Source organism: Biomphalaria glabrata, chromosome 4 (assembly GCF_947242115.1).
Source record: "Biomphalaria glabrata chromosome 4, xgBioGlab47.1, whole genome shotgun sequence".
In the NCBI taxonomy this organism is placed as follows: Eukaryota; Metazoa; Mollusca; class Gastropoda; family Planorbidae; genus Biomphalaria; species Biomphalaria glabrata.
This window is the reverse complement of record NC_074714.1, coordinates 20,856,598-20,872,464: the sequence shown is the minus strand read 5'-3', so window position 1 is coordinate 20,872,464 and position 15,867 is coordinate 20,856,598. Positions and strand designations below refer to the sequence as shown.

Here is a 15,867-nt window from a genome sequence, read left to right as displayed (position 1 = left end):
ACTGTTATCTAGCTGACTCCTGTCAGGAGTACTTCGACAAAAGCATGTTACTGCTATCTAGCTGACTCCTGTCAGGAATACTTCGACAAAAGCATGCTACTGTTATCTAGCTGACTCCTGTAAGGAGTACTTCCACAAAGGTTTGCTACTGTTATCTAGCTGATTCCTGTAAGGATTACTTCCACAAAGGTTTGCTACTGTTATCTAGCTGATTCCTGTAAGGAGTACTTCCACAAAGGTTTGCTACTGTTATCTAGCTGATTCCTGTAAGGAGTACTTCCACAAAGGTTTGCTACTGTTATCTAGCTGATTTCTGTAAGGAGTACTTCCACAAAGGTTTGCTACTGTTATCTAGCTGATTCCTGTAAGGAGTACTTCCACAAAGGTTTGCTACTGTTATCTAGCTGACTCCTGTTGGGAACACTTCCACAAAGGTTTGCTACTGTTATCTAGCTGATTCCTGTAAGGAGTACTTCCACAAAGGTTTGCTACTGTTATCTAGCTGACTCCTGTAAGGAGTACTTCCACAAAGGTTTGCTACTGTTATCTAGCTGACTCCTATCAGGAACACTTCCACAAAGGTTTGCTACTGTTATCTAGCTGACTCCTGTTGGGAACACTTCCACAAAGGTTTGCTACTGTTATCTAGCTGATTCCTGTAAGGAGTACTTCCACAAAGGTTTGCTACTGTTATCTAGCTGATTCCTGTAAGAAGTACTTCCACAAAGGTTTGCTACTGTTATCTAGCTGATTCCTGTAAGGAGTACTTCCACAAAGGTTTGCTACTGTTATCTAGCTGACTCCTGTAAGGAGTACTTCCACAAAGGTTTGCTACTGTTATCTAGCTGACTCCTATCAGGAACACTTCCACAAAGGTTTGCTACTGTTATCTAGCTGACTCCTGTTGGGAACACTTCCACAAAGGTTTGTTACTGTTATCTAGCTGACTCCTGTAAGGAGTACTTCCACAAAGGTTTGCTACTGTTAATTAGCTGACTCCTGTTGGGAACACTTCCACAAAGGTTTGCTACTCTTATCTAGCTGACTCCTGTTGGGAACACTTCCACAAAGGTTTGCTACTGTTATCTAGCTGACTACTGTTGGGAACACTTCCACAAAGGTTTGCTACTGTTATCTAGCTGACTCCTGTTGCGGAACACTTCCACAAAGGTTTGCTACTGTTATCTAGCTGACTCCTGTTGGGAACACTTCCACAAAGGTATGCTACTATTATCTAGCTGACTCCTGTTGGGAACACTTCCACAAAGGTTTGCTACTGTTATCTAGCTGACTCCTGTCAGGAACACTTCCACAAAGGTTTGCTACTGTTATCTAGCTGACTCCTGTCATGAACACTTCCACAAAGGCTTGCTACTGTTATCTAGCTGACTCCTATCAGGAACACTTCCACAAAGGCTTGCTACTGTTATCTAGCTGACTCCTGTCAGGAACACTTCCACAAAGGTTTGCTACTGTTATCTAGCTGACTCCTGTTGGGAACACTTCCACAAAGGTTTGCTACTGTTATCTAGCTGACTCCTGTTGGGAACAATTCCACAAAGGTTTGCTACTGTTATCTAGCTGACTCCTGTCAGGAACACTTCCACAAAGGCTTGCTACTGTTATGTAGCTGACTCCTATCAGGAACACTTCCACAAAGGCTTGCTACTGTTATCTAGCTGACTCCAGTCAGGAACACTTCCACAAAGGTTTGCTACTGTTATCTAGCTGACTCCTGTCAGGAACACTTCCACAAAGGTTTGCTACTGTTATCTAGCTTACTCCTATCAGGAACACTTCCACAAAGGCTTGCTACTGTTATCTAGCTTACTCCTATCAGGAACACTTCCACAAAGGCTTGCTACTGTTATCTAGCTGACTCCTATCAGGAACACTTCCACAAAGGTTTGCTACTGTTATCTAGCTGACTCCTGTTGGTAACACTTCCTAAAGGTTTGCTACTGCTATCTAGCTGATTCCTGTTGGGAACACTTCCACAAAGGTTTGCTACTGCTATCTAGCTGATTCCTGTAAGGAGTACTTCCACAAAGGTTTGCTACTGTTATCTAGCTGACTCCTGTTGGGAACACTTCCACAAAGGTTTGCTACTGCTATCTAGCTGATTCCTGTTGGGAACACTTCCACAAAATTTTGCTACTGTTATCTAGCTGACTCCTGTAAGGAGTACTTCCACAAAGGTTTGCTACTGTTATCTAGCTGACTCCTGTTGGGAACACTTCCACAAAGGTTTGCTACTGTTATCTAGCTGACTCCTGTTGGGAACACTTCCACAAAGGTTTGCTACTGTTATCTAGCTGACTCCTGTTGGGAACACTTCCACAAAGGTTTGCTACTGTTATCTAGCTGACTCCTGTTGGGAACACTTCCACAAAAGTTTGCTACTGTTATCTAGCTGACTCCTGTTGGGAACACTTCCACAAAGGTATGCTACTATTATCTAGCTTACTCCTGTTGGGAACACTTCCACAAAGGTTTGCTACTGTTATCTAGCTGACTCCTGTCAGGAACACTTCCACAAAGGTTTGCTACTGTTATCTAGCTGACTCCTGTCAGGAACACTTCCACAAAGGTTAGCTACTGTTATCTAGCTGACTCCTGTCAGGAACACTTCCACAAAGGTTTGCTACTGTTATCTAGCTGACTCCTATCAGGAACACTTCCACAAAGGTTTACTACTGCTATCTAGCTGACTCCTATCAGGAACACTTCCACAAAGGTTTGCTACTGTTATCTAGCTTACTCCTGTAAGGAGTACTTCCACAAAGGTTTGCTACTGTTATCTAGCTTACTCCTGTCAGGAACACTTCCACAAAGGTTTGCTACTGTTATCTAGCTGACTCCTGTTGGGAACACTTCCACAAAGGTTTGCTACTGTTATCTAGCTGACTCCTGTTGGGAACACTTCCACAAAGGTTTGCTACTGTTATCTAGCTGACTCCTGTTGGGAACACTTCCACAAAGGTTTGCTACTGTTATTTAGCTGACTCCTGTCAGGAACACTTCCACAAAGGCTTGCTACTGTTATCTAGCTGACTCCTGTCAGGAACACTTCCACAAAGGTTCGCTACTGTTATCTAGCTGACTCCTGTCAGGAACACTTCCACAAAGGTTTGCTACTGTTATCTAGCTGACTCCTATCAGGAACACTTCCACAAACGCTTGCTACTGTTATCTAGCTGACTCCTATCAGGAACACTTCCACAAAGGTTTGCTACTGTTATCTAGCTGACTCCTGTTGGGAACACTTCCTAAAGGTTTGCTACTGCTATCTAGCTGATTCCTGTTGGGAACACTTCCACAAAGGTTTGCTACTGCTATCTAGCTGATTCCTGTAAGTGGTACTTCCACAAAGGTTTGCTACTGTTATCTAGCTGACTCCTGTTGGGAACACTTCCTAAAGGTTTGCTACTGCTATCTAGCTGATTCCTGTTGGGAACACTTCCACAAAGGTTTGCTACTGCTATCTAGCTGATTCCTGTAAGTGGTACTTCCACAAAGGTTTGGTACTAATATCTAGCTGACTCCTATCAGGAACACTTCCACAAAGGTTTGCTACTGTTATCTAGCTGATTCCTGTTGGGAACACTTCCACAAAGGTTTGCTACTGCTATCTAGCTGATTCCTGTAAGGAGTACTTCCACAAAGGTGTGCTACTGTTATCTAGCTGACTCCTGTCAGGAATACTTCCTCAAAGGCATGCTACTGTTATCTAGCTGACTCCTGTCAGGAATACTTCCTCAAAGGCATGCTACTGTTATCTAGCTGACTCCTGTCAGGAATACTTCCTCAAAGGCATGCTACTGTTATCTAGCTGACTCCTGTCAGGAATACTTCCTCAATGGCATGCTACTGTTATCTAGCTGACTCCTGTCAGGAATACTTCCTCAAAGGCATGCTACTGTTATCTAGCTGATTCCTGTAAGGAGTACTTCCACAAAGGTTTGCTACTGTTATCTAGCTGACTCCTGTTGGGAACACTTCCACAAAGGTTTGCTACTGTTATCTAGCTGATTCCTGTAAGGAGTACTTCCACAAAGGTTTGCTACTGTTATCTAGCTGACTCCTGTAAGGAGTACTTCCACAAAGGTTTGCTACTGTTATCTAGCTGACTCCTATCAGGAACACTTCCACAAAGGTTTGCTACTGTTATCTAGCTGACTCCTGTTGGGAACACTTCCACAAAGGTTTGCTACTGTTATCTAGCTGACTCCTGTTGGGAACACTTCCACAAAGGTTTGCTACTGTTATCTAGCTGATTCCTGTAAGGAGTACTTCCACAAAGGTTTGCTACTGTTATCTAGCTGACTCCTGTAAGGAGTACTTCCACAAAGGTTTGCTACTGTTATCTAGCTGACTCCTATCAGGAACACTTCCACAAAGGTTTGCTACTGTTATCTAGCTGACTCCTGTTGGGAACACTTCCACAAAGGTTTGCTACTGTTATCTAGCTGATTCCTGTAAGGAGTACTTCCACAAAGGTTTGCTACTGTTATCTAGCTGATTCCTGTAAGAAGTACTTCCACAAAGGTTTGCTACTGTTATCTAGCTGATTCCTGTAAGGAGTACTTCCACAAAGGTTTGCTACTGTTATCTAGCTGATTTCTGTAAGGAGTACTTCCACAAAGGTTTGCTAGTTATCTAGCTGACTCCTGTAAGGAGTACTTCCACAAAGGTTTGCTACTGTTATCTAGCTGACTCCTGTTGGGAACACTTCCACAAAGGTTTGTTACTGTTATCTAGCTGACTCCTGTAAGGAGTACTTCCACAAAGGTTTGCTACTGTTAATTAGCTGACTCCTGTTGGGAACACTTCCACAAAGGTTTGCTACTCTTATCTAGCTGACTACTGTTGGGAACACTTCCACAAAGGTTTGCTACTGTTATCTAGCTGACTCCTGTTGCGGAACACTTCCACAAAGGTTTGCTACTGTTATCTAGCTGACTCCTGTTGGGAACACTTCCACAAAGGTATGCTACTATTATCTAGCTGACTCCTGTTGGGAACACTTCCACAAAGGTTTGCTACTGTTATCTAGCTGACTCCTGTTGGGAACACTTCCACAAAGGTTTGCTACTGTTATCTAGCTGACTCCTGTCATGAACACTTCCACAAAGGCTTGCTACTGTTATCTAGCTGACTCCTATCAGGAACACTTCCACAAAGGCTTGCTACTGTTATCTAGCTGACTCCTGTCAGGAACACTTCCACAAAGGTTTGCTACTGTTATCTAGCTGACTCCTGTTGGGAACACTTTCACAAAGGTTTGCTACTGTTATCTAGCTGACTCCTGTTGGGAACAATTCCACAAAGGTTTGCTACTGTTATCTAGCTGACTCCTGTCAGGAACACTTCCACAAAGGCTTGCTACTGTTATGTAGCTGACTCCTATCAGGAACACTTCCACAAAGGCTTGCTACTGTTATCTAGCTGACTCCTGTCAGGAACACTTCCACAAAGGTTTGCTACTGTTATCTAGCTGACTCCTGTCAGGAACACTTCCACAAAGGTTTGCTACTGTTATCTAGCTTACTCCTATCAGGAACACTTCCACAAAGGCTTGCTACTGTTATCTAGCTGACTCCTATCAGGAACACTTCCACAAAGGTTTGCTACTGTTATCTAGCTGACTCCTGTTGGTAACACTTCCTAAAGGTTTGCTACTGCTATCTAGCTGACTCCTGTTGGGAACACTTCCACAAAGGTTTGCTACTGCTATCTAGCTGATTCCTGTTGGGAACACTTCCACAAAGGTTTGCTACTGTTATCTAGCTGACTCCTATCAGGAACACTTCCACAAACGCTTGCTACTGTTATCTAGCTGACTCCTATCAGGAACACTTCCACAAAGGTTTGCTACTGCTATCTAGCTGATTCCTGTTGGGAACACTTCCACAAAGGTTTGCTACTGCTATCTAGCTGATTCCTGTAAGTGGTACTTCTACAAAGGTTTGCTACTGTTATCTAGCTGACTCCTGTTGGGAACACTTCCTAAAGGTTTGCTACTGCTATCTAGCTGATTCCTGTTGGGAACACTTCCACAAAGGTTTGCTACTGCTATCTAGCTGATTCCTGTAAGTGGTACTTCCACAAAGGTTTGCTACTAATATCTAGCTGACTCCTATCAGGAACACTTCCACAAAGGTTTGCTACTGTTATCTAGCTGATTCCTGTTGGGAACACTTCCACAAAGGTTTGCTACTGCTATCTAGCTGATTCCTGTAAGGAGTACTTCCACAAAGGTGTGCTACTGTTATCTAGCTGACTCCTGTCAGGAATACTTCCTCAAAGGCATGCTACTGTTATCTAGCTGACTCCTGTCAGGAATACTTCCTCAAAGGCATGCTACTGTTATCTAGCTGACTCCTGTCAGGAATACTTCCTCAAAGGCATGCTACTGTTATCTAGCTGACTCCTGTCAGGAATACTTCCTCAATGGCATGCTACTGTTATCTAGCTGACTCCTGTCAGGAATACTTCCTCAAAGGCATGCTACTGTTATCTAGCTGACTCCTGTCAGGAATACTTCCTCAAAGGCATGCTACTGTTATCTAGCTGACTCCTGTCAGGAATACTTCCTCAAAGGCATGCTACTGTTATCTAGCTGACTTCTTGTGACTAGTAACATTTGTATACTAATCTGTTGACATGACATCATAGGCTCTAAGATACGATGATAACTATCAGCTGATACGAGCTAGGAATTTAAATGTGTTGCCAGAACACTGTTACACAATACACTTTATACATAAGTTCAATTTGTTTTCTTCAAGTATATATTCATTGTCTAACACATGTGTGTGTAAGTGTGAGAGAGGAGAGGATAGCTGGTCCAGACAAGTGGTAGGATCAATAGGATCATAGCGAATTGAGAAAGGTTAAAAGCATGGAATTGCGCTAAACCAAAAAGAATTGGTAAAAGTATTTCTTTTCGCACAGATTAGATCCATTAGAAATTTCATTAGATGACTGGTCCAAACTAATTGATACACTACGCTTTATATAAGATTTATGTTTTTTTTAAGTATTTTGTATGTTTTTCTTTTTGTTTTTAATATAATGGGTGACTGTGTTTTTTAAGTTTTTCGACAAATTTTTGGTAAAGAAGAAAATCAAGTTTTGTCTTTGTGACTAATTTACTTGCAGAGCGACACTTGATGATGGCGAAAGGGAGTTCTGACTGGGACCTCTCTTATAGATCAACCGTTTGATTATCAAAAGAGCTGAGCCGAAGGCTCTTCGAGCTCTAGGCATGTAAGCCTGATTGAACAACCGTTCTGTCAGGAAGAGATCCAAGTCAATGCCTATGTAAAGCATTGCTATTTCAAATATATCTTGCACTCCAGGCGCATGGACTAGAATGCATGTCCGAAGGCCTAGTATACCGTGAACTTCCGCCATTTTCCTATGCTGTACCAAGCTAACCGTGCAGGACTCGCCATTAGTGTAACGGTCCCTTAAGGAACGGCGCATGGATTATCGACAGGGACGTGGAAGCTCTCTTTCAACTCTGCACCGTGCAATGGGAAAGCTCTCGCCTACCCGTGGACATTCCCACAGGAGTTTTGTTTTGCTATTCATTTAGCCTAATCACTTCCTCAAATAATCGTTTCCACCCGAGTGCCTCGTTGAGGCAGAATAGCGTACGCGGGTATACATCAACCTACATTTCAACTGGTCCCGCTGTTTGACTTTTTTCTAACCTCATTAACCTAAATATGTGCAGCTCTCAACCTTTTGTTATCACTTCACACTGAAGAGTTCATTTAAATGTTGGTCACGTGATCTGACTTGATAAGCTAACAAGAACATCATCATCAAGTTTGTCGTTTAAATTGAGTTCATTTCATATCTTTACAAAAAAATCTTTTGTTCATCTTTAAAGTTTGGAAACCAAATTTATTCAACAGCATGGTACTGCTTTTTGTGAGATTTTTTGTTTTACTAAGCTTATATCAACTCACTCTGTTTGTCTGTCTGGTAAAAAGTTTGTACACTTTTTTTCTCCGACACCCAATCTCGGATCAAGCTGAAATTTTTAAAGTTATTTCTTGTACCTGACAACACAAGAATCCATAAAATAAAAATAACCAATTACTTAATTAACTATTGTGATTAATTAATGTGTTTGATATCTCGAAGAAGGGAAAGAAATAGTACTTGACTGAAGTGACTGTAGCGGTATTAGCTGAATTAGCCCCCTTTTATAGGTCGCCGCTTTAAAGTAATTTTAAAACAAACAATAGATAACTATACAATCTTCTTTTTTTTTATAAGCACCTCACTAGCCAGAGTGGTTAGTATATCGGCTTGAGGAGGTTCTTGCCATGAGTTCGAATTCAGGTCGTGCCTCCCCCCCCCCCTTTTTTTTTAAAAATGCTTTAAAAAAAAAAACGATTATAGTAAAATTCCCCCATATATCCCTTTCTTTCTCTCTTCCCCCTTTATATGTTCCCAACTGGTCCAGACTAGTGATAGGATCACAGCGCATTGAGAAAGCTAAAAGCATGAAATAGCGTAAAACAAAAACAAGTGGTAAAAAATGTTCTAATGGCACAGGTTTATTGTTGTTGGTCTATTACATGACTGACGCAAATTAATGGATGCAACTTGATATGAGCTTTGTTGTTTGTTGTTTTTTTTAATAAAGGATGTTGTTGTTTTTGTTTTGTTAATGGATTTGAAGACAATAAAATTTTTAAATCATAAAACTCCTACATGTCTTCTAGCTTTCAGCACTATGGATCTAGAGCAAAACAAAATATTCGACAGCTCTCTCTAGACCCATCAGTTTCCTACCGCACATGTTTCTACTGTGGTCAGTCCTATTCATGTGTCGATGGATTGTGATCTTTTTAGAACAGTTTAAATAATTGTTTCATTACAATTCCTGTCGATCCAATTTTTATTTGGTCTTGACCTACACCTAATAGAATGTTGTACTGTTATATGTACCCAATACTTGACCTACACCTCCTAGAATGTTGTACTGTTATATGTACCCAATACTTGACCTACACCTCCTAGAATGTTGTACTGTTATATGTACCCAATACTTGACCTACACCTCCTAGAATGTTGTACTGTTATATGTAGCCAATACTTTCATGTCGTGTATTGCTGTACTACTTATGTTTTCAATTCTTCATTGCCCTAGCCTGTTGTCTCTCTACATATACTTAATGCTGTGTTGTCCTATTACATGTATTCAATGTTCCTTTGTCCTAGCCTGTTGTCTCTCTACATATACTCAATGGTCTCTTGCCCTAGCCTGTTGTCTCTCTGCATATACTCAATGGTCTCTTGTCCTAGCGTGTTGTCTCTCTATATATACTCAATGGTCTCTTGTCCTAGCGTGTTGTCTCTCTACATATACTCAATGGTCTCTTGCCCTAGCCTGTTGTCTCTCTACATATACTCAATGGTCTCTTGCCCTAGCCTGTTGTCTCTCTACATATACTCAATGGTCTCTTGTCCTAGCCTGTTGTTTCTCTAAATATACTCAATGGTCTCTTGCCCTAGCCTGTTGTCTCTCTACATATACTCAATGGTCTCTTGCCCTAGCCTGTTGTTTCTCTACATATACTCAATGGTCTCTTGTCCTAGCCTGTTGTCCTATTACATATACTCAATGGTCTCTTGTCCTAGCCTGTTGTCCTATTACATATACTCAATGGTCTCTTGCCCTAGCCTGTTGTCTCTCTACATATACTCAATGGTCTCTTGCCCTAGCCTGTTGTCTCTCTACATATACTCAATGCTGTGTTGTCTCTCTACATATACTCAATGGTCTCTTGCCCTAGCCTGTTGTCTCTCTACATATACTCAATGGTCTCTTGCCCTAGCCTGTTGTTCCTCTACATATACTCAATTGTCTCTTGCCCTAGCCTGTTGTTTCTCTACATATACTCAATGGTCTCTTGTCCTAGCCTGTTGTCTCTCTACATATACTCAATTGTCTCTTGCCCTAGCCTGTTGTTTCTCTACATATAATCAATGGTCTCTTGTCCTAGCCTGTTGTCTCTCTACATATACTCAATGGTCTCTTGCCCTAGCCTGTTGTCTCTCTACATATACTCAATGGTCTCCTGCCCTAGCCTGTTGTTTCTCTACATATACTCAATGGTCTCTTGCCCTAGCCTGTTGTCTCTCTACATATACTCAATGGTCTCTTGTCCTAGCCTGTTGTCTCTCTACATATACTCAATGGTCTCTTGCCCTAGCCTGTTGTCTCTCTACATATACTCAATGGTCTCTTGCCCTAGCCTGTTGTCTCTCTATATATACTCAATGGTCTCTTGCCCTAGCCTGTTGTCTCTCTACATATACTCAATGGTCTCTTGCCCTAGCCTGTTGTCTCTCTACATATACTCAATGCTGTGTTGTCTCTCTACATATACTCAATGGTTTCTTGTCCTAGCCTGTTGTCTCTCTACATATACTCAATGGTCTCTTGCCCTAGCCTGTTGTCTCTCTACATATACTCAATGCTGTGTTGTCTCTCTACATATACTCAATTCTATTGTCCTAGCCTGTTGTCTCTCTACATATACTCAATGGTCTCTTGTCCTAGCCTGTTGTCTCTCTACATATACTCAATGGTCTCTTGTCCTAGCCTGTTGTCTCTCTACATATACTCAATGGTCTCTTGCCCTAGCCTGTTGTCTCTCTACATATACTCAATGGTCTCTTGTCCTATCCTGTTGTCTCTCTACATATACTCAATGGTCTCTTGTCCTAGCCTGTTGTATCTCTACATATACTCAATTGTCTCTTGCCCTAGCCTGTTGTCTCTCTACATATACTCAATGGTCTCTTGTCCTATCCTGTTGTCTCTCTACATATACTCAATGATCTCTTGTCCTAGCCTGTTGTATCTCTACATATACTCAATGGTCTCTTGCCCTAGCCTGTTGTCTCTCTACATATACTCAATGGTCTCTTGCCCTAGCCTGTTGTCTCTCTACATATACTCAATGGTCTCTTGTCCTAGCCTGTTGTATCTCTACATATACTCAATGGTCTCTTGCCCTAGCCTGTTGTCTCTCTACATATACTCAATGCTGTGTTGTCCTATTACATGTATTCCTAGGGTGTTTTGCTGTTATTGGTACTTAAAATTTCGTTTTGCCTCGATTTGATGTTCTCTTTTGTGTACTTAAAAATTCTGTGTTCAAGATTTGTTCTTTGTGTTGATGCTTTACAGAAAGGGGTGGAGCAGATGTATGCTGTAGCGCCATTGCCCTGGTGTCCACATCTGACTGAAGTCTCTCCATTGCCTGCTTCCAGCATTAATGTTCATGAAATGTGCAGTACTTGTGGTGACCAGACAGAGAACTGGATCTGTTTAGCTTGTTACACTGTAGGTGGATGTTCTTTTCAATCAATATTTCATGACTTGCTTTTAACTGTTTAAAAATTATATAACTTCTATCACTGGGATATTGAAATTGATTTAAAATGTCTATATGATGTTAAGTATATTTCCAAATATTTTAATCAACATCTTACATGTAGAACATGAATGTTTAGTACAAAAAAACTATTAAAGCTGGACAGCTGCTGATGCTGTGCTTTAAATAAAAGTACTTTTTTCCCCTGTCAACATCATTTAGAGTAATAAAGTAAAGAGGTTTGAGATAAAGGACAGAATGACTTGATAAATATGGGACAGAGAAGGACATGAATGACTTGATAAATATTGGACAGAGAAGGACATGAATGACTTGATAAATATGGGACAGAGAAGGACATGGATGACTAGATAAATATGGGACAGAGAAGGACATGAATGACTAGATAAATATTGGACAGAGAAGGACATGAATGACTAGAAAAATATGGGACAGAGAAGGACATGAATGACTAGATAAATATGGAACAGAGAAGGACAGAATGACTAGATAAATATGGGACAGAGAAGGACATGAATGACTTGATAAATATTGGATAGAGAAGGACAGAATGACTTGATAAATATTGGACAGAGAAGGACATGAATGACTAGATAAATATGGGACAAGGACAGAATGACTAGATAAATATTGGACAGAGAAGGACATGGATGACTTGATAAATATTGGACAGAGATAGATAGAATGACTAGATAAATATGGGACAAGGACAGAATGACTTGATAAATATGGGACAGAGAAGGACATGAATGACTAGATAAATATTGGACAGAGAAGGACATGAATGACTAGATAAATATGGGACAGAGAAGGACAGAATGACTTGATAAATATTGGACAGAGAAGGACATGAATGACTAGATAAATATGGGACAAGGACAGAATGACTAGATAAATATTGGACAGAGATAGATAGAATGACTAGATAAATATGGGACAGAGAAGGACATGAATGACTAGATAAATATGGGACAGAGAAGGACATGGATGACTAGATAAATATGGGACAGAGAAGGACAGAATGAGGAAGCTGAACAAGAAATTGAACATGCAGAAGATGAGACTTTGGTCTGATGGCAAGACAGTCTGTACTTTCTAGCTCTGCCTCTGAGACTTGCTGTTCCATTCATGTTTCATAAAGGTAATTTAAAAAAAAAAAAGACATTGTAATAACACTGGTCTGTTAAAAGTGCGTTCTCTTCCTAAAAGTTTTGCTGCAGTGATTAAAAGTTGGGATTATATTTCATATTTTCACTTTTTTTATACTGAAGACTTCCTTAGTTCCTAGAAAGTACTTCCCCAAAAACTGTATTCTGTATAAACCAGCCTGTGAACATCACTGAGTCCATTGCTATCTAATTTCCAATTTTCATTTCCTTACTTACTCAGGTTGGGTGCAGCAGATTTGTATCTGGACATATGCTGCAACACAAAGAGGAATCAGGCCACAACCTGGCACTCAGTTTCTCTGACCTGAGTGTCTGGTGCTATGCTTGTGATAGTTATGTGGACAATGAGGTATGAGCTGAAAATAGTGGGTTGATGTTTTCACTGGAATGTTTCATTTCATTATCTCTTCTAAACTAATATTATCTTTGAAATAAGATGGTATCATTAGTTTGATGATTATAGCATATGTTGGGTCTGCTGAAGTGTATAGTCACACCTTAAAATAAATTTGAAGCTAGTTGAAAATAAAATTGATGGATTAGTTTTGCATAAGTTATCTTTTACCTGACAGATTATAACTGAAGTGATTTAACTGTAGGTGTCCACTTTGAAAAAAAAAAAGTATATTGTCTTCCTAGACTATGTAAAATTCTGATGTATTAAGAAGATTTTCATCTATTCTAAAATTTTTCAAATAAAATAGACTTTTTTTAGCTTCAGACCATCATTTGAAATATTTTTCAATGATGGAATAAGAAAGAATTTAACATGAAACTTCATTTTCTAGAAGTGTAAAAAGTAATAGAACTTTCCTTTTTGTCCTATGTTATTTATAATGAATGGTACTCTGGCCAATTAGACATGACAAAAACATGCCAACTCTTTGATAGAAATGGTTTCTGGTTGTAAGGTATGTGTGCAGGGTTGTCGTGTGGTCGTCTCCCTGGTACATACCCTGCCCACTGCCATCCCCCATCATGCTGTGGGAGGTTTGGGCTAAGTAGTAAATGATCTTGAACTCTGAAGGAACATTCGAAACATGTCAAACTTTTTATAGAAACAATTTTATATATTGTTGGACATTTATATTTGTTGTGAAAAAATTATTGTAAGACAAAAGTCTCCATGATTTTATATTTTGTTAATGCATGCATTCTGTCATAGGAATGATTAAAATTATCTCTTAACTTCTTTTAATTTTCAAGAATGTTTGTTTTTAATCAACTGCTTTTTTTTATTTTATTTAGGTTCTTTTGCCCATAAAGAGTTCTGCTCACCTGAGCAAGTTTGGGGAAACACTTTGATGGTCAAGACTTTCAGATGCTCTCTATAGTAGCATTTGATTTTCTTTTTCACAGCTCTATTTCTATGTGGTCCTACAGAGTTTCATGATCAGCTATTAGCTCTATTATCAACTTGATTAATTATTTACTGTGTTCCGAGATATCCAGATAACAAATTTGTATTCAGAAGTTCTAACACCAGTATGTTGGGCCCCCCTCCCCACTATTGTTGCCAACCATTTTTAGATTTAATTTTTGATTGTTTTTTTTCTTGTTGAAGAGGAGGCCCAAAAAGTTGTCAATTGTTTGAGTGGATTGCTATAAGAAAAGATACCACAGAATTTTAATCTAAAGAAATGTGAACCCCTGAACTTTATAAATAGAACATTAGCAGTGGTAGAACCATAGTGCTCCTAACACAAGTAGCAAGCAGCTATTTCTATAGCAGTTAGTTAAGTGGTCCTACCAGTATGTTTCTGATGATATTTTTGCAATCTCAGTAATCCCTTAGTTATTTCCCTTGGTAAGATCATTTTTTTCAACATCATGAATGATTGATGGCTTAATGGTCTATGACACACAGGGGATATAACTACCACACCAGCTACCTTCAATTAATTATGAATACTCATTTATTCAGATGTCTCTCTCTTTCTAGAGCTGTATACAAGCCTATTGTTTATGTGAACCTCTTGTATCCGGTGAAAAGTAGAAATATTTTTATAATACTTTCATTGTTTTAATTCACATAGAGATAATAGTTTAGATTTCTTTGTTTTAGTTAATGGTACTTTTGATCTCTTTAAAACATCTTGACATTTCCCCCCCCCCCTCCCCAAGATGAACTAGTCTAAGTGAGTCAGTGTTTTGTGGTATATCTTTTCTTCAAAGTGCATTTATTTTTATTTTTTTGGTTTCAGCTTTAAAACTTTTATGAATGTTAAACAAGATTTTAAAGGTTCTCAATTTGTTTTTTCACAAGGTGATTTTAAGGGATTGCATACAAAATGTTGTGACTTTTCCTATGTCTGTAATAACCTTAGAAAACATTTAAACATTTTCCTTTGGAGGCTCTGGCAAATTTATTTATTTTTTTTTGTTTCTGGAGGACACAAAAAACTTGTTTCAAACTTACACATCTGCAGAACGATGAAATTATTTGAATAGAATTACTTTCATTTACAATATGTAATAGAATTGACTGGATGATAAGGATAAAGGTTTGATAAATTTTATGTGAAAAACTAAAAAGATTTTTATTTTAGATGTAGCAATTATTATGAATTCTGTTACTTCATCACTTTGATCACAATTAGAATATATTAGTTTTGTTTTCTCAGTAGGTTTCATTTAATCATTTCATATGTATCACTATAGTTGTATTTAATCATGTCTTGAATCAACAAGATCGATAAAGATAATATTGAGTGAAACGTGCATTAATCTTGAAATTTAAATGTAAAAAAAAAGGGTGAATAACAATGTATGTGACACATTCTGTGTAGCTGTGAGTCCTACACTTATAATGAATTACTATTCTAAGTAACTGAAGTCAAACTTATCTAGTATAATGTTGCTTATTTTGTTTCCTCTATACATTTCCTAACATTATATCTTTTTGGAAATATTTGTTTGTTTTTTTTTAACAGAAAGTTGAGACCTATTTTAATCATCATAATGTGAATAGAACACCCTCTATCAATTAATTGCTTTGATCATGCCACTGCAAGGCCTTTTGTTGCATGTTGTTGGTTAGAATTGTACAGAGATTTAGTATAAAGTGAGGGTTTTAAAGAAAAGCCTGCAAATATTTGTATTATCATATTTACAGCTGCTAAATAAGCAGTGTCATGAAACTATTAACATTCATAGATATTAGCATATTATATGTGTTTTAATGTTTGTGCTTTTAAAATTAATATTCATTGATGTATTTACTTTTTATAAATTCAACAATAAAGTCGTAAACAGTTTATTTCTTA

General features: G+C 38.9%; 1 protein-coding gene across 3 annotated transcripts in view; it reads left to right on the top strand.

Annotated features, from left to right (window-relative positions):
• Nucleotides 1-15,867, top strand: part of LOC106063065 (histone deacetylase 6-like) — a 189,063-nt gene extending 173,196 nt beyond the window's left edge. For all 3 annotated transcript variants that reach the window (XM_056025926.1, XM_056025924.1, XM_056025925.1), the window contains 3 exons: nt 11,225-11,380; nt 12,822-12,950; nt 13,850-15,867. In XM_056025926.1, coding sequence (XP_055881901.1) covers nt 11,225-11,380; nt 12,822-12,950; nt 13,850-13,906 — 342 coding nt within the window. In that variant the 3' untranslated portion in view covers nt 13,907-15,867. The remainder of the gene's footprint in view (nt 1-11,224; nt 11,381-12,821; nt 12,951-13,849) is intronic.